This window comes from Mus musculus, chromosome 7 (genome assembly GCF_000001635.26).
Source record: "Mus musculus strain C57BL/6J chromosome 7, GRCm38.p6 C57BL/6J".
In the NCBI taxonomy this organism is placed as follows: Eukaryota; Metazoa; Chordata; class Mammalia; order Rodentia; family Muridae; genus Mus; species Mus musculus.
In genome coordinates this window covers 137206375-137226374 of record NC_000073.6, presented here as the reverse complement: position 1 = coordinate 137226374, position 20000 = coordinate 137206375, and the positions used below count along the sequence as shown (strand labels likewise).

General features: G+C 46.8%; 1 protein-coding gene across 22 annotated transcripts in view; it reads left to right on the top strand.

Annotated features, from left to right (window-relative positions):
- The window catches only part of Ebf3 (early B cell factor 3), a 129135-nt gene that overhangs the window by 96431 nt on the left and 12704 nt on the right, over positions 1–20000 (top strand). For all 22 annotated transcript variants that reach the window (NM_010096.3, NM_001113414.1, NM_001113415.1 and 19 more), the window contains 2 exons: positions 489–619; positions 1106–1232. In NM_010096.3, coding sequence (NP_034226.1) covers positions 489–619; positions 1106–1232 — 258 coding nt within the window. The remainder of the gene's footprint in view (positions 1–488; positions 620–1105; positions 1233–20000) is intronic.

The window sequence follows — 20000 nt, the reverse complement described above, 5'->3', positions numbered from 1 at the left end:
TGTGAAGTGACAGAGGAAAATGAAGTTTTGAACCAAAAGGCAAAGTTCGCGGATGAAAAAACCGAACCCAATTAGCTGCTTATGGGGAATGGAAATCCAAGGCATTTGCTCTTCCATCTCCTTCAACAGCCTTTTGATTGACTCTGCTTAGATCTGTACAGTAAAGCAGATAAATCGACGTGGCACATGCACACGAAGCTTAATCATTTGTAATAGTCATATTTGCCCTGACACATAATTTGCTATATCAAGCCTTTTTTATTTTTTTCTTGCTCACTAGTATTCCATGGCTTGGCCTTTGCTTTATAAAACATTTACTATTTTGCTTTAAACACACCCACATGCCGATCTACGGTTGCCCTTTGCGGGTGCCAGAGGAGCAGCATGCCTCTCGCCCCCTGGCTGCCAGGGGGACTTGAAGTGGGCTGGGTGGGCCCATGATGTCAGGTTGAGTTCTAAGGCTTCTACCCTCTGTCTTGTGCGTACAGCCACTCCGTGTATCAAGGCTATCAGCCCCAGTGAAGGCTGGACCACGGGGGGTGCCACTGTGATCATAATCGGGGACAACTTCTTTGACGGTCTACAAGTTGTGTTCGGAACTATGTTGGTGTGGAGTGAGGTAAGCCTGCGACATTGGCCTGCCTTGAGCAGTCGCCTCCTCTGTGGATGGTTTTGACAAGTTGTGTCTGGTGTAGGGATATGACACCTATTGCAAAGTTCCCTTTTACTGTTTGCCTGTGGTAGGCTGTCCTGTGGGTGGGTCTGCCCCTCCTCCCACAAACTTTGGGTTTTAAACGTGCCATAGGAGGTCCTCCAGTACCCTGGAACAATTAGTTCTAGAATTACTAGAAACAGGTTTAAGGAGACATATGGTGGTGATTTTCATATGAATGATGCCCTGTGGCTTTTCCTGCAAACTAAAACCCTGGAACATTTGCTGATCTTTCCCTTAAAGAACCATAGGCCCAGAGTGTCTGGGTGACAGGAGGGAACATTCCGAGACGATGGTCCAATTTATGCTCATTTTGTAATTATATCCAACTGGCAAGTGTCCGCCTCTCAGGGCCTGCACCGCTGAGCGCTTGTTCATGTGTGGTTTCTGTAGCTGATAACCCCCCACGCCATCCGAGTGCAGACGCCGCCTCGACACATCCCTGGAGTTGTTGAAGTGACCCTCTCCTACAAGTCTAAGCAGTTCTGCAAAGGCGCTCCTGGACGCTTTGTCTACACTGGTGAGTTGGCGGCTCCAGCCTCTGTGGGGCGGTGGTGGGTGCTCCGTCTCAGTGGGAGCCTCCTTGGGTGGGTGTCCGGTGATACTGTGGGGGAGGTACAAGTGAGGCGTGAGGACCATTGGCATGCTGTTGAGTTTTATCAGGTGCACACTTCCATCTGCATCTTAGACAGCTCATGATGACTGGACAGACACGGTAGTGTGACCTTGGCGGTTTCCCCTCATCTGCAGGCCTCTGCCTCTCACCAGTAAAGCAAAGTGGCAGGGAGAGTTGTTGGTAACTGCAGCCGCTTCCAGCTCCCCTGAGAGTGGCTGCCTCATGCCTGGCTGCATACAAGGCCTTGTGCCCACCCATTTGTCAGTCTGGCTCATCACTGCTCTTCAGTGGCTTGAGCTGTGACCAGGAAGGAGAGGTCACAGCCTGTCACTTACCTAGGCTTCCAGTGGAAGCTAGGTCTCTTAAGTGGAGCTGGGATCTTAGACTCTGCATGGGGTTGTTGCTTATGGGGAGGTGTGTCAACGTTCCAGAGGATACAAGTAGCCTGAGCCCAGATGGATAGAATGGGTAGCCTTTGTGGCCCCTGTGGGTGGGACATCAGAGGTGCTTCTATCCTGCTTTGCTCACACAAGTGCTTAATTGATTTGTTTGAGGATGCCACAGATGCCACAGAGAAACTTCCTCTGAAGTTGGCTTCACCCACCTGCATTTTGACTTGTGATCTCAGTCTGTTCCACATGCCGTAAGGCACCAGGGATGGTTTTGATGCAGAACAACTCCTGCGGAAGCCCAGGGATGGTGGAAGGGATGGGTGCTTGTTGATTATTTGTGGCTATGCAGGGGCTTGGTGACATTCATACTGGAGGGTTTGGAGCCCTAGCATTGACCACTGTCTTACCACCTGAAGGGGCCCTAGGCCTGGGCTGGTATCCCACTGGGTGCCATCCTCTGCTCTATCCAGCAGACAGGTTACATGGAGGTTTCTGAGGCCCCTTCCTGCCACATTAAGGTTCATGAAATCACAGAAGCGAAAGTTCTTTCCTTTTACAGGAAGTACTAAAGGAGCAGACTGGCCCCATATAGACTCCCTGCTCCTCCGTAGGCCTACTGCCACCCAAGGTGGGGCTCAGCCTTATCTTAGGGTAGCAGTTCCCAGTCTATGGGTTGTGATCCCTTTGGCAAAGCTTATCTCCAAAAATATTTACAATTCATAACAGCAGCAAAGTTACAGTTATAAAGTAGCAATGAAAATAATTGTTATGGTTGGGGATCACCACGACATAAGGGAGGTTGAGAACCACTGTTCTAGGGCATCTAGCTCTTGATAACCCAGCACCCGACCTGGTCAATGTGGGGCACCAGGATCCTAGAACTGAAGGGATCCAGGGCTGTGGGCATAGCAGAAGGTTGATGTGCCGTGCTGCTTTGGGGGAATCGGGATAGTCTTGGCCTCTGGGAAAGTCTAGAGGTTGAAGGAAAAGTTCCTCTAGATTTTGAGAATATGTTAAAACAAAAAGAGAGAAATGGGACATCTTTTAAAAGCCGTGTGCAGGTGGCCCCCCAAACTATTATACCTCTCCTTATTTCTGATTTCCTCTGGGGAGATGGTCTTCCACCATCCTCACTAGTGTTTCCTTACCTTCAGTGCATTGTTCACTGAGCATGTGCAGTTCTGCACTGTATTATTACCGAATGGGCTTCACACTGGATAGTCTTTGTACTAAGTCTCTGGCCAGAAACTTCAGGCTATTGAGGCAACAGGCCCTATGCAAAAACTTAGACTATTTAACTAGATGACCCAATGCCTCAGGGTACTGGCTGTTGGCCCATGTTGACTTGAACTCCTCTGAGTTCAGTTTTCTCTCCTCACTTTTTCATGGGGTTTTGGCAAGGATCAAGGGCAACTCAACGTGTCTGACATACAGAGGGCACTTGGTAAGTAGTATCAGCAGTGGAAAGTTAGCGACAGCTTGGACTTCCGCTGAGGTCCGTGGGGTCTGTTCATGGTTTGAGCTCCTTGAATGTGGAGATCTTGTGCACTTGTTCTTGTACTGACAGCGAGCTGAGGGACACATGGCAGGGTTGGGTGTGGAGTGAGTCCCTATGCTGCTCATGTGGCCTGGCTTGGCTGGTGGCACCCAAGTGAGCCTGTGTCCACAGTTGGCAAGCCTGGCCTGCTTCTCACCAGCCTGTCCTCCTTGTTCTCTAGTGAGATTGTTAGGAGGGTCTGCTGGTTTCCTTAGGGGCTGCTCTAGGCAAGTTCTTCCCTGAGTCTTTGTATTCTTGGGGTTTTGGTTTGAATGTTGAAGATGACTGATTTTTAGAAGTGCCCCCTCATGCCCCCTCTCTCTTTAAAAAAAAAAAACAACAAAACTTTTACAAGCAGTTTTAAGGCACAGAGATTCAGGTCCTGATTTTCTTCCTTTGCCCGTGTCTGTCCCCAGTGCTACAGATAGGTCCTGGTTTGAACACTTGTGAACAAATGCAGGTGTGGAGGGTAGGAGGAGTTGCTTGTCATTGGCTGGCAGGACCCATAGGGCCCATTTGGTAGCTGTCCCTATTATCAGCTCTCCAGGACAGGTGGGTAGGGAAGGGTGCTCTCTGAAGCTCCTTGCTCTCTGGCTCGGTGGAATGCCCTCCTTGACCAGAATGTCCATTGCCTCCCAAAGGACAGCAGTGTCTCCTGAGCTTGTTATAACCTCACGACAAGCCTTTCTGGAGGCTTAGTGTCCATCCTGCGTGGTTGCATCTACTTTCAACCTGACTAGACTTCTTAGGTCCAAGACTCAGGTCCTCCTGCCCTGGGATTGGAGATTTCCTGTTTCCTCATGTGTGAGCATTTGTTTCAAGGCTGTACAAGCTCAGCCCTTCCAAACTAACTAGCTAGCTAGCTAACTAGCATATGTGTGTGTGTATGTGTGTGTGTGTGTGTGTGTGTGTGTGTGTGTGTGTGTGATCATTACCAGGAATATACATTTCACATGTGTGTAAGGGATACAGGGCTTTATACTCTCAGGGAGCTGAGGAAAGGTGGGGTCATAACCTGTCTGGCCTGGAAGCTTCTGTCTGATTTGCATTGCCCTGAAATTGATGGGGACAATGAGGTAATCACAGGGACTCCCTCTCCCCAATGAAAACTGAGCCAGTCCTTCTGGATGTCACAACATGGGCGCCATCCCCTGGGCGTCTGTTTCCCATCAGTGTGCCCAGGCCCCGGAGGCTGCTGGGACACCTTCACATTTAACCTTCCCGGCATGAAGCCAGCTGTGGGGCTGCAGGGCCACTGGATAATGAACCTGGGCTTGGAGGAGGGGCTGCCACTAGCCTGCCAAAGGCTGGGAGGGACTTGGCAGAGGTCTAAATGAGCTGTTTACAGTGACCTGAGAAACACCAGATTTTTCAAAACCAGACCCTATTAGTCAACCCAGAGTGGTCGTGCTCAGCCTCTGCCCCTGGAAGGGGAAGGCTGGCCAGGCCCCATCCATCTAGCCCCTTGGCTGCCGTTCATAGTCCCTCTCAAGTCACAATTACCTTGGGAGACTGTGGCGGTTCAGTTGATTAGCACGGTGAATTAAAAGAATGAGCCACAAATGACATGTCCAGCTCTTCCATAGGAGTTCTCTGTATTCCCAGCGAGCCTCACCCCTGCTGTAAGAAGGTCAGAAATTAGAGAGAGAGAACAATTTCCAAGCGGCTAGCACTTAGAAGCAGAATTAACAGTCACTGTGTATGTAATTGCCAGTTAATAGTAAATTGCCTTTAGACTGTAAAATGCAATATAAACTGGTGGGCACCTAAAATTAAATTAATGAGATATTTGCTGCATTTAAAAGTGAATAGTTCAAATTAATAACCAAGTGCAATGCTTGTTTTAATATTTGTCTAATAGCATACCATTGACTTGTTTAATAATAATTAAACAGTCCCGCAGTTGCCTACCTGAGGAACTTACCATATAGGCAAAATCGAGCAGCTTTTGCTCTCATATTTTTACTGCTACAAACACATTGCATTGTTAAGAGTAATAAAAGAAATTATTTTTTAATTAGAATAGAAACGTTATGGCATTACCTGATTAAGTTGGGTTGGAATTTGTAAGCTTCTAATTGAGATTATGTTCTCATGAAAACGCCTTTTGCAGGCCTGTTCTCAAGTATGAAGTGTATTGGGTGGGGGGAGGGAAGGATGGAGAGAGGGGGAGAGGGAGGGGGGCTTACAATGGACATTTGGCAAAATGTTTCCTGATTAGCAAAGGAGCAGAGGCTGCTGCTGTGGCCTGGGTTTAAGCCTAGTTCACGAGACACCAGGAATGGCATTTGGGGGCTTTTTTGGCTGACCTCCTGCCCTGAAGTTTGATTGACCCACCCTCATTTTAGAGAATTCTTTTTTGCTCAATTAAAGAAATTATCACAAATTACCGGGAGTCAACATGTCGCCAGTAACAGACTGAGCCCAGTCACTCAACAAGATGCTGGCAGGCAGCATAGGCCCATCTAAAGTGGACACACGGTGGATATCTGGAAGGGCCCCAGGTCTGTGATGCGTTCATTGGATGGGGATCTTTTCATACAGACATGTGTGCATTTGATGTCAGGCTTGGGAGACCATCCCTCAGTCAGTAATTGCAAGCAGTTTCTGTTCTCTCTGATAGTGTTTAGGTTTGTCTTTTTAGAAAGAGGTTGTACTGTGTTTTAAAACTGGCTTCATATTGAGGGGTGCCAGCTCCACCCTGGCTTCACGTTGAGGGGTGCCAGCTCCATCCTGCACCTGTCAGGAGACAGTTTCACTCTTGTTGAGTCTCCTGGCTGGCTTCCACCTTCCATGTCATTTCTCCTTACCTGGGAAAACCCTTGTGTTTCTGGCACGTGGAAAGGTTGCTTGTGAATATTTAGACATGGTTCTGTCCACACTATGGATTTCAAACACCCTTCACCACAGCCGGACAGCTCCAGTTTCCTCTCTCCCTGGCCTGTGGTCCTCCCAACCAATCATTTGTATCCGCAGAACAAATGATTCTAAATTGCCGCCCACGATCCGTGCCGTTTGCATTCTGCTAAACCGAATGTTAAACACAAACCACCCAATTATTTCAGCCCTACACTCCAAGCCACTGCTGTGCACAATCCAGGAACACATCCTATCCTACTGGCTGCAAGAATGTGGGGCTTTTGACCCAGAGTCATGAGAGATTCCACCTCCCCTGCCAAAGTCAACCAGACACCCGACTTCCCTTTCCTGTCTCCAGTGGGTGTGCCTGTGGCCATACCTGTCACCCATGATGGTGGTCCCTGTTGGGTGTTTCAGAATGTCTGTATCCTCATCACACCCAGCCATCTCCTGGTAATGGATGCCCCTGGATACATTGACCCTTATGTCAAATTACTGGTCTTAAAGGTTAGCATGGGGCTCCACTGTCAGCTCAGGCCATCTTTAGGCTCTCAAATTTGAAACTTTATCCAGCTATTCCATGACTCAAATAGCACCACCTTCCTCCCAGCCTCACCGCACTCTTGCTTTTTGCCACATGTGTAAGCATGGATAGCGGAGGGTGGTAATTTTGTGTTGTTTTTCACAAGGACTAGGTGGTAAAGCTTCCGGGCCTCAGCCCCTTCCCCTGGGAGTGGGGACTGAAGGCTGTGGCTGGGTCCCTATGAGCCTCAGGCAAGGAGGTAGCATTCACCTGGTGTCCTCCCTTGGGTGGCACCTGGCTCTCCCTGGCGAAGCTGCTGTGTGCCAAGAGGGTGCTGGGGGTATGGCTGGAGAACATAGCCTTTAAAGAGGGTTGTGTGAAGGCTCCCTATCCCTGCGGTCTCCTCTTTCCTGTCTCAAAGGAGGGCAGGAGAATGAGGCACAGCACAAGTAGACAATTTGTCCTAATCAGTGACACCCATTTACCAGAATTGCTTAAAATGAACTATACCTCATACAGAAATCGCACATTTAGAGAGTTCCATTCATCATGTGAAAATTGAGGGCCAGTAAACTTTTCTGCCCCTCCAGTGGGATCATAGGCATGCATCAAAATGTTAAAAATGATTGGTGAGACGGGGCTGTCACCCATTTATCAAGGAAAAGAACATTATTTGCTAATTTCCCAACCAGGCTGGTGACAGGGTGCTTCGTCTTTAGACCCACGGTGACCAGCGTGGCCTTTTTGTTATTAGTACAAGTCAAGTGCTTTTGGGCTGTTGCTAAGAAGACACATTTGTCTGTCACCACAGAGGCTTTGGTTGCTTTCCAGCTGGCTGTGACCAGGTCTGCTCCATGTGCCCGATTGGCTGTGTATGTTGGGACTGCGTGAACCCAAGAGGGGAGACGGACTGATAAATCACAAAGTTCCCATACCAAGGTGAAGGTATTGACTTCGCAGCCCACCTGACAAGACGTGGCTTCGAGGAGACGGCCATTTGTCTTACCCAAAGGACAAAAGGGTCGTTGGCTTCACTTAGGGTGGGCACGTTGTGGATGGGAGAGACAGGCCTGACCCTCTTTCTTTGACATAGGCAGTGTCCCTGTTTCCTATCCCCCCGCTTCCGGCAGCACTATCTAGGGGAGTTTTATTTCCAGTTCTGGCTGGGAAAGACACTGAGGGTAGTGGGGAGTGGAGGACCGACATGAACTAATGGCCATTTAAAAAGTACAGCACAATGAAGGTGACCAAGCAAAGAATAAGCAGGACAAAAGAATAAGGTTTAAGGTACAATGGCAGCCAGGTCATTCCAGGGAGCCCTCCAGCGGTTGATCATGAGAACCAATGCAGCTGCGGAGCCAACATCTTGATGGAGAACTTTAAAAGGAAGTGGTGATTCTGACACTGAGGAGGAGGGGAGATAAACTGCCCATTGGCCCTATCATGGTGACAAGGGGTATGGCTACTCCTCGGTTCTTGGACTCATAGCCTAGAGCTTGAGCTTCCTCCCACAAAGTCCATCCCCACATGTATGGTGGACGTGAGGAGATGGTGGGAGAGTGTTTTACTCTGGAGTGTTCTGTGCAGGCTGGCTCCTGGAAGAACTAGAGTGAGGTCCCTGTGTGTCTCCATTAGAAAGCTTGTATTTCTAGACGGTCTTAGGTCTTGTCCATGTCCAGTGGAGTAGAACAAGACTTGGGATATGCAGAAACATCCGAGAAAAGATACATTCAAAGAACTGTTGCTTGACTTCTGGGCCTTTTAAATTTGTTGTAGAAAATTATCAGGATCCAACTTTCTTCCCTTTGGGTGATTTTTAATTCAACAACAAAATGGAAGTCTGAGGTGCAGATCGTTGATCCTGAATAACTACAAAGGTTCCTGTGGCCCTGAAGAGGAGATGGGATTCACCCTATTTGGGTTTTGCAGGCATGGGCTGACAGACTGGTGCATATCTGTTGAAGGTGCAGAAGGGATCATGTGACAATTTAAAACACAAACTCTATGGGGACCAGGAGCCATTGTAGATCTTGGTATACATTAGGCCCAGAGGAGTTTTTATTTGTTTGTCTTGAAGACATAGCATTATCATGAGTCCTTTTTTTTTCTTTGACTCTAGTTAACTAAATTCTCTCCTCAAGCATCACTTCCCAACATTCCACATGTGGAAACCCGACTGCTAGGTTATGAGGCCCTGAGATCTCTGAGCCTTTGTAGTTCTAGATCTGTCCCTCTAGGAATCCCGTGACCACAGAGAAGTTGGATGTCTGGAAAGCTATGAGGTTGGGTTTGGGGGTTAGGCTAGAGTTCTGTTCCATCTTTTTTGCCTCCTCCCCTTTATCTCTGACTGACATATCTCCTTTGGTCTCCATGGGGATAGGGAAGTACTATTGGCCTGTGCTTCTTGGTCCTAGCCAAGATCTTGGCTCTATGTCAGTGTAGCTGCCCCGATGTGTACATGAGAGCCCTTCATCGCCTATCCAGCAGTGTATATTGTCTTTGAAGACAGTACTCTTAACACGAAATCCCTCCCGGAAGCTTAGGTCTGTTAGCACTTGGGGCACACACATCAAGGGTCCAGGCTCCTTTTGTGTGTTCATGGCTATGGCAGGTGGCTGCTGTGTATGTCCTTGCCATCCAGTTGGGGTGTATCCTAAGCCAAAGACTTTAGAATTCCCTTACATGCTTCCTGTGGGTAGAAACAGCAGTCATTCCCCAAGTGAAGTTAGCTTGCTATTTGTTAGTGAGATAGCCTATAGCTGCCAGAGGCCACAGGCTCATAGGTCTCCCTGCCTTCAGGGGACCCTGTACCCATAGTACTGCCTTGAGCAGAGCCCCAGGTAGGTTCTATTTGGTCTTTGTCATGGCATCATTAGAGAAACTGGTCCCTGTATCCACCCATGCATGTTGCACCTTCTCATTCACTGCTCCTCAGCCAGGAGCTTGGGGAAGCCAGGCGACTGGATGGTCACCAAGGGGAACAGGGTGTTCCAATTTTAGACACGATGTGATGGTGCAACACAGTGGTTTGGGGTCTGCCTGCTGGGGGTCAGTGTTGATCTCGTGCACACCTGGGCTGAGTCCTCAGTAGGGTGTCGTGGGTTGACTCTTGGGAAGGAAAATCAGCAGCTCTTTAGGTGCTCAGGGATGGGGGTACCTGGGCAAGGGGGAAACACACCTTGCTTGGGCAGCACTGGGTTCTTGGAAGCTCCCTGGGGTTCCCATGGCCTGTGACACACATCCAGCATGAACATGGCCACAACTGCACTGACTCAGCATTGTGGAAAAGAAACAGGGGTGGAGAGAAGTTCGGAAAAACAGCCTCCATGCAAACAGTATTCTCACATCTTGGATTTGGGGGATAGCAATGGCTCTCTGAGAACTTGCGGGTGGCAGAGCTGTGGGCTTTTCTCTGGAAATGGCCCTGGAGGCTCAGCAAGGCTGAGGAAGATTTTCATGAAGAATGTGACCTGCTCTTGGGTGTCCAGGGAGCAAGTGTGTGTGCGTGCGTGTGTGTGTGTGTGTGTGTGTGTGTGTGTGTGTGTGTGTGTGTATGTGTATGTGTGTGTGTGGGGGGGGGGATGGAGGGGCATAGAAGCTATAAAGGTCACAGGTGAGGACCAGTCGCCTCAGGTTCACAGACAACTTGTCATCTCCAACATGCACGAAAGCAGAGCTTGACCCTTCCTCCCCATCCTTCTCCCCTTCCTAATTCTTTGACAGTTTCATCTTATATATGATATGCTTTAGGTTATCTTATATATGATATGCTTTAGGTTGTCTTATATACGATATGCTTTAGGTCGTCTTATATATGATATGCTTTAGGTCATCTTATATATGATATGCTTTAGGTCATCTTATATATGATATGCTTTAGGTCATTTTATATATGATATGCTTTAGGTCGTCTTATATATGATATGCTTTAGGTCATCTTATATATGATATGCTTTAGGTCATCTTATATATGATATGCTTTAGGTCATCTTATATATGATATGCTTTAGGTCATCTTATATATGATATGCTTTAGGTCATCTTATATATGATATGCTTTAGGTCGTCTTATATATGATATGCTTTAGGTCATCTTATATATGATATGCTTTAGGTCATCTTATATATGATATGCTTTAGGTCATTTTATATATGATATGCTTTAGGTCGTCTTATATATGATATGCTTTAGGTCATCTTATATATGATATGCTTTAGGTCATCTTATATATGATATGCTTTAGGTCGTCTTATATATGATATGCTTTAGGTCATCTTATATATGATATGCTTTAGGTCATCTTATATATGATATGCTTTAGGTCGTCTTATATACGATATGCTTTAGGTCATTCATTCCCTATTTTCTTTTCCCAGCCCCCCCTCCCACTGAAAGCAATTTTCTTCCCAGCTAGTCCCCCCCCTTTCTTAAATTCATCTGCCTATGTAGCTCAGGTTGGCTTTACAGTGCCTGATCCTCCTGCCTCTGCCTCCTGAGAGCCAGGGTCGCAGACACGCAGCAGCACATCTGGCCAGCAGGGCTGCTCTCCGTGGCACACGTAGAGTGCAGTGCCCTGTGCACAAGGCCTGAGCTTTGAGGATTCCAGCGCTTATGTTAATCCTGGCCATGTGTTTAAAGGCTTTGCCTCCAAATATTTCTTTCCTTCCGTATTCATCCTGAAAGACCTGGAATTAGATGCCAGTGGGAAGACAGAAGGGAAAAGCATGCTGGGAAATCCTGCATGGGAGTCGCTCGGTGCAGAGCTGCATGGGTCTCTGCTCTTGCTAGGAGCACCTGTGCTACCTGCCGGATATATGCAGCATGCATAATAGCATTTCCCTCAGTACAGACACACCCAGATTAAAGCCTTCACTACCATTCCCCCACCTATAGTTAGCACGCGAGTTAATGGGGTCTATTGTGACATTCCCACACATAACATGCAATGTTTTGTCTTTCTGTCTTCCTCACCACCTCCTGTTCCTCCCCTCTTCCCTTTGAACCTGTTATGTTCCCTCTACTTAAAAAAAAAATCTAAATTTTGCCTATGAGGAAAAACATTTGAAATTCATCTGGGTCTGGCTTACTTCACTGAACACGGTGATCTCCACTTCTACCCATCTTCCTGCAAATCTCTGATTTCTGTTTTGTTTTGGTTTTCATGGCTAAGACTCCATAGCGTGCATGTGCTTCTTCCTATTGTCTCCCGCTGATGGAACCTAGGCTGGCTCTATATCTTGGCTATTGTGAATAGTGCCACAGTCAACATGGGGGTGTAAATGCTAGGGACCTCACATCTGCTTTGAGTACAGTTGATGTACAAAGACAGTGAGGAGAAGCTGAGAAACAAAAGGTGGTTTTGTTTTGTTTTTGGTTTTGTTTTTGTTTTTTGTTTTGTCAAGACAGGGTTTCTCTGTGTAGCCCTGGCTGTCCTGAAACTCACTCTGTAGACCAGGCTGTCCTCAAACTCAGAAATCTGCCTGCCTCTGCCTCCCAAGTGCTGGGATTAAAGGTGTGCACCACCACTGTCTGGCTCAAAAGTTTTTTATGTGCACATTGTTGTAAACCTATCGCAGTGTTTTTTTCCCTGAACTGTGCTCCACATTCTCATTGTTCCCTCCCATCTCTGGCTTTGGCGGCTACTGGTCTAACTCTCCCACTCCTGTAGGAGCAGATCATACAATACACACGGCCTTTGGGGCTGACTTCTTTCACATAGCATATGATGTTCTTGGGTTCCACTGTGGCATGTGTCCAGAGACATGTCTTTACAAATCTTAGTAGTATCCCATTGAATAGATGTACCACACGGTTGCTTTTGTGTGTATAGACTGATGGACATAGAGATATTAAAAACAAATCCATGCAGATGTAAGACAAGCATGATGCTCATGTTGTGCCTCGAAATTAGAGATGCTTGATAGAGATGCTTTGTCATGTAGCTCTGGTACCTTCCAGAAGCCTGACCACTGTGCCTCAGTACCTTTAAGCACCAGCTACACACACTGCTCTGAACAAGGCTGAAGTGGCCCTCCTTACACTTTCCAGGAAGTAGGGGTTTTCACAATGGGAGCAGGGACACTCAGCCCTCAAGAGGGACCTTTATCTTACTCCACAGCCAGGGTGTCTGCAGCCTGGGAGAGCTGGCTTCCCAAGCTTGCTCTGCAACCCTACTCTGCACTGAGATCTTCTTCCTGCTGGTTTTAAGTGTGCATATCTATTGCTGCCTACAGTGTGTGTTTCTCTCTTGGCTTTTATGACCTCCTTCCACCTCCCATGAAATCTCTGAGAGGATGAGGACACAGGGAACTTGCTTTCCTGAAGCAGAGAGTGACATATGGAAGCTTCTAGTGGTTGCATGATATTGAGGGTGGTTTTACTCACTGCTGCCTCCCTTTGGACCATACTTCTCTGCCTAGAGAGCTGGTTAAAACTGCAGCTTTGGGAATGGGGGTGTCACATCAGGGATTGGCAGACCTTAGTCTGGGGTGTGTCTGTGTTGGACCATCCTGAGATGGACAGGTGTGGTGTGGAGAGCGCAGGCTCCAGGGCCTGGGTTTTCTTTAGCTACAGGACTGGGCTTGGTTGGTGTAGTTCCCCCATGCCTATGCAAGCCACAATCCAATGCATTCTTTGAGGAATGTAAACAAAAGTGTTTGAATGCAGTCCAATAGTTGTCAGCAAGGGTATTATTTTGGTAACAAGGAAGATGGGCTGCCCCCTTTTCTGCATTTGGTGTCATATCACAATACTGCCATCCGCTGCCAGGCAGTGGTGAATGGAAGTGGGTCCCTGTGCAGTAGGCCCGGTTGGGCTGCCTGTATGAATACCAGAACAGAATTCCCCGAGTGTGCAGGGAGGCTCCAAATCCCAATTAGAAGTCAACTGTGGTGCTCTTCTTATTCCAAGAAGACATGCTGATGGAATACGGTAAATTCTGGAGGAATTGATGGGAAATTGAGACTGACCCTAGGTGGGCCTGGCATTGGGAATGTGTCCCCCCACAGTGGCCCAGAGCAGACACAAGACAAGTCCCAAGCAACTCACAGGAGACATCAAATTTGGAGTTGGCTTCTAGATGCAGAAGGGTGACCTACGTCTTCACTGTTTGTCCCTTAGCCAGGCCAAGCACCCCAGTGAGCGATGTGGGGACTGTGTGGCCTTTGTGTTTCCCATGCACACCACAATGCTTAGCTCACCCTGCCGAGTTCTGTGATTGAAATTCATTGCCAAATTTATTGAGAAATTAATGAGAAAAGCTGCGAAGTATTGACTTTGAGAGGAAAACACAACTCATCTTGAATGAGGAGGAAAATGCAGCAATAATTTAGCCACTATTGATTTGGCCCTGTCCATGTATTGATCTTCATTTTACAATATTAATTTGCACCTGCAATCGGCTGCAAAGGGAACCGATTTCATTTTGTGGCTGCGCTAGTGTGCAAAGCATTAGGTGCTCCTAAGCAGGGAGATCCACACACTGGGTTGGGAAGGAGGATTTTTCACCCCCTGTTTCTGCTTGTTACTGGAATAGACTAAAAATTAAAAATTTTTGTCCAACAAAATATGAAAGCAAAAGCCCAGGTAAACCGTGGCACTCCTCCCCGCTGTCCGGCTGCTTCTCATCCACACTAAAAGCCGTCAGCTGCCTGCGACTCCAGCCACCCCTCATCATCATGCCCGGATCAGTTCAAAGTTCATGAAATTTCTATGAGCATTGATCTTGCCCCATTGATTTTTTTTTTTTTTTGCAGCAGATCTTTGAAATTTTAATTTCCCGAGCATCTGAATTTCTTATAGATGAAATGCGCTTGCAGGAGACAGTTGATGATAAAGTGGAGAACTTAGCATCATTTTAAAGCCTAAAAAAGGGGGAGAGAAAAACCCAGACATTTGGGGACTTTGTGTAGTGTTTTGAGGTGGAATGATGAAAGTGCTCTAGCTGGAGCAGGGGGGACATGGGGTGTGGGGGCGGCTAAGTATCAATTTTGACTTCCGAAGCCACACATTTTTTAATGCAACTTTTTATACAGTCATTTTTGAAAGAAAAGCTATCTGGAGAAACAGCGGGGCAGAGAAGCATTCTTCACAAGCAATCGTTTGCTCTCAGCAGTCTTTATCACCTGGTCAAGCTCACCTAGTTACTTATCAGTGGGACATTTAATAACCTCAAGGTGATATAATTGCTATTGGCATTTTTCCCCCTTGGATTCGGCTGGTTAATGTGTAAACTACTTGTCAGCAAATAGCACTTTGTCACTAAAATCACCAACACCCTCTAGAGGAATGTCTTTGTATTGAGCAATTTAATTTTACTTTATTTAATTTTTACACATTACAACCTGTGTTCATTCAGGCACACTGACGGCTTGTAGTCTGTTGGGGCAGGGTCTGGGTAGCCCTGTTAGTAAAATATACTATATCTTATTTAACAAACCCATTGCCTTAATTGAAGTACGTTCTTGTCCCTCGGAAAAGGAACTACAGATGTTCTTATTATGTAGTTATGTTGCTAATGTGAAAAACGGCCTCATTATGAGGATCTGTTTGTAGCAAGAAAATTACTGCATTATGACAAATGCATGATTGGGAAGTTACAGGAAGCCGATCATTATTGAAATGAAACTGGGGCTCACTTAATAGCTGTAGCCAGCAGCTGGAATGGAGCAAATGAATGTCTTCCTGTTGTTACTGTTGGAGTCAGGGTTTTTGGGCAGGAGACTCTGCTGCACTGCAACCTGCATGCTGGCTTGAGCTTCCAGGGTGGAAAGATGGTGCTAAAAGCAGCTGTTTCCTACCTAGGAGTCTCCCCCTCGTGTGTTTAATGTCACCGTTTTAAAGATACAACTGTGCTGCAAGAGCAATTACTCCAGCAGTCTTTAAAGGTGGTCCACTGCTCCCTGGCTGGCAGCCGGATCCGGGTCTCCCTGGAATGGAGGCAAGGTGTTCAGGAGGTTGTTGTCACAATTAAGCTTTGTCACTGCGGCCCCTCCTTCATGCAATGGTCCTGTCCACTTCTACCACCAAGGAGTCCCCAGGACTGGGGTGTGTGAGTGTGGAGAGCTGTCCACAACAACATTTTTGGCTCTTGACAGCTGCCCTTGGGGACAGGTTTCACACCACTGGGATGCAGGCACAGCTGAGCCCTGAAAGCATAGTAGCTGCTTAGTAAATTTCTGGTGAATGGGTTGGCCTTTCAAAAATTCCTGGGGCTTAGTTTCCTTCCTAGGAGTTTTTTCTCTGTAGGAAAGTATCCTATCCCTAACATTGTTTTTTGATCTGCAATGTCTTCTACATGTCATCTGTGGTCAGGAGCATGTCCCCTTGTCACATAAGTGAATAGGGTTTACACACCAATGGATTAGCCATTGAAGTCTGGCGAAAGCCATTTACATTTTGGGATGTTGGAGAACAACACAGACCCCTGAGCAGGGCTGGCTGACAAAGACAGTTCAGCCTTCAAAATGTAAACTCCAATGACTGATGTCACAAGAAAGAAAAACCCAGCACGGTTGCCCATTGGTACGTTTCTAATTGCAGCAGGCCAGTTGGAGCTACTCTGGCCCCAGCTGCAGCTCAAAGCCTGATGCCATTTTCGGCTGCCACATTAGCTCTGGCAATCCCAACTTGAGCCGACAGCACAGCCCGTTAAAATGTTATCAATTGCGCTATGATTAATCCCCCAGTACATGGGCATGACTTAAATATTTAGAACGCTTCTTCTGTTATGACTTCAATGCATGTAAAGTAACGAGATTAACTCCAGTACACTTGAATATATTTAAATATGCGCCCTTCACAAGCTGCAGGCTATCCGGCGTGCGGAATCGAGTCTATGTGGCCATGTCAGGCTCTATTTGTAGGACCCACACTGGAGACTGGCCTGCATATGATAGCCGGATATCTGGCCTTTCACAGGCTGCCTGATTGCCTGCCTCATTTGGCATGGAATGTGATTCCCGGCCATTCTAGCTTCTGATTCATTCAGGTTTTATTGCTGTGTAATTTTCTTATTCTAAAATAAAAGCTCTCCAACAAAAATTACTATGCATTAGGCCACAGTAGCCTACTCAAATGGATATTAATACAGTTTATCTCCAAAAGGACGAATAATGTATTTGAAACAGATAAAAGGCCCTCCACTAAATGAGGAATGTTAATATCTTATGGCACAGTTAATAAAGAGATATTTCACAGGGGAGATTTGTTTTATGACTTTTGATACAACAGCCTTGTAATCTGACATATCTTAAACGATATAATTTCACACATACATTCATCTCCTACAGGCAGCAGGCCATCTTAGCGAAATTTGAATTCAGGACAAATAATGGGTGCTAATTACTTCCGGAGGGGGGATTTATTAGAAAACCCACCCTCCCTTTCATGGATTGACGGAAATCCATGCAGAAAGGTGCTAGCTTACAGATACATTTTTGATAAACGTTATTGTTTTTTCCCCTTCAGCAGAAAATAACATTTGTTTTGTTGTGTTTAAGGCAGAGTTTAAATTAATTTAACCCAGTGACACATGTTCGGAGACTAAGCATGCTGCTAAATAATTCCTTGGAATAAATTGCTCGGGAACCAAATGCATTAATTTATGGCTTTGCTGATGCTGACAGATGTGAGGGGCGGACCAACAAATATTAACATAAAACAAATTTGCTTTATTCTTCTTCATATTTCTTCTTCATCCCCGACTTGAGCTCACCCAGGGCTCCTTCTCTAATTATCCACGAGGTCAGTAAGCAAAATTGGGAAGAAGCTGGGAGATCAATACAAATTATCCCTGAGCAAACCAGTGCTGACAGTTTGAATTGCAGCATATGTTTACCCAAAATCAGGCAATTTATCTTAATATCAGCAAAGTAATGCAGTGCAGGTGAAAGGTCAGGCAATCTCTCCCCCTCATAATTACCCAGTTCTAAAACAGGAAAGTGGTATTGATTGGCCTGGCTCGGGGCTCTGTGACTGGACGTGCCAGTGCCTTGCCCTGGCTCGGCTGGGCTCTAGGCTGTAAACTCGACATGCTGAGGGGTTATTAGATGTGTGGGGAGATCTCGTGCTTTCTCCTCTAGTTGCAGAATTGGCCAGTGAGGATTGAGCCAGTCTTCACCAGCCCTGGGTAGGAATGGGCTCCTTGGGGGTCTGAGGGCTGCTGGCCTTCAATGGGACCAGACAATGCTCAGGGGACCCAGAGGTACGTGGGGAGGAGATCCACCACGGAAGTAGGAACTCCCAGGACTGTAAAGGCCTGGTGACGCTCCTGCTACTAAAGGTTCCAACACTTTTGCTATATAAATACATTTGAGATTCTGGAGCCAGACCCCTGGGGAAGGACATCTTCTGGCTAGAAGAGCAACACTAAGTCCCTTGCTGTGTGGCTCATCCAGTCTGGTGGGGATTGGCCCTGGCATACTTTTGTACCCTGCCTGAACTTTCCTGATGTGCCACACCTACTTACTTTGGTGGTATATTCACGCTGCTAATGCCTGTTGGTTTGAGTCGAGAGATGAAAGGTGCCCTCATATTTATGCTGTTTACGTGACACTGTGGGTCACAGAAGAGTATCATTTCAGCCAAGACACTGGAGAACGTCTCTGCCAGAGTGAGTGTATGCTTATCACAGTCATAAAGCTTCTGAGAGCTTGCATTAAAGCGCCTATCACCTGTCAGGGGCATTTGCATGAGATCAATAACGGCTGCCCATCTATCTTTTCTGATCACCTTTCATCAGGCCGATTCATTAAGTCAAACAGTCGTGGTGATTAGCTGGCAGAGAGGAGAAACATGACATGCTAGGAATGCACACTGGGCTACCTTCCCCCCTCACCACCCCATCAAGAAACATAATACTTCATCTCACCCTTTTTGGACCAAGTCGTTTGCTGGGCCTGGAGCCCATCCTCCCTGATGCCCACACTGCATTTCTGCCTGACGCCCTTGCCTGTGCCGAGGCAGAGACATGACAAATTGTCCCCCCAGTCAATGCTGACAGCTTCTGATGATTAATGGTCTGATTATGAAGTGGTTTTACACATATAGAATTTACATCACAGAGAGTTAGAAATTTTGCCATGTCACATACACCAAGGCATTTTGAAGGGTTTTACTATTTGCAAAGAAAAAAGAGGGCAAAATCCCAGCAAAAGCCGTGTCATGTAAAATCAATACATCGGATCAATGCTTTATTAACAAGAAAATGTCTTACTTCACATTCCTGTGCGGACCTTTGTCTCCGGGATGTATGATGGAATGTCAAATCATATTGTGGTCCTCAACTTTCGGGCGCATTATTGAGTCTACGTGTAAGGCGTCCTGGGTTGCTTACAAGACGCACCGACAGCTCAGCACTCGAGGATAATGGTGACCAGTTATTGTGGAGAGCACTTTCCAAGGCAGCCCCAAGCTTCCTCTTAGGAAGCTATGGCCTTTTGTGTTCTCCCGCACTCCACAGACCTGGGTGGCGTTAATCATCAAATTACTAATGAGTGATGGCCCAAATTGCGGGCGGAGTAATGAATAGATGGCGGCAGGTCTTATTAGTCTCCGAAAACCTCCTGATTTATGTCTCGCCGTGCACCGTGGAGTTACTCCACAGAAAACGATATCTACATCAAGAAATAATGTACTCTAATAAGTATTTTCATCTTAACTCGTGTCCCCGGGCCTCCGGGCTCAGTTTTTGTTGGAGTCAGGCAGAGCCGTAATAAAGCCCGATGGCTCCTTAGAAAGCTTGTTAAACACAGTGTGTGCAGTCGAATGGAGTCCCGGCTGTGATTCATGCACTGTACAGGGTGCGTGTGCCTCTGATTTATGGCCACGCACAGTTCATAGTCAAAATTACAATTTGAGGGATAAAAAGATTAATTACTATTTGTGGCCGGCAATTTCGTGGGGCTGGTGGATTGCAGCTGTGGAATGATAGCGCTCTATATCAGTTTGTAGTCAGCCATTCACAGATTATTAAAGCTTTGCAAGAGTAAGTGTTCCTCCTGCCTGGTCTGTGCTCAGGCAATATGCTAGACAAAAAAGGACCACAGGGATAAATCTGAGGCTAGCAATAGCCGGACATATGTCATAATTGCCAGTTTCCCATAAATCCCTGGCTGGTGAGCACCGTGTGATGCAGGCGCCACATCATGGCTGTGGTGATGGCTATATATGGCCTCCAGACCTGTCACTGTGGGACTGCACCGCCATTTTTACAATATACTGAGCCACCCTTTGACTTTCTTCCAGCCTAATTATAGATTAGAAATAATCATTGCTTTTATGTACAAAAGAAGTGGGGGGAGGGGTGTCTACTCCTTAAGGCAGGGCAAACATGCAGGGGTGCTTCCGTGGAGGCGTACTG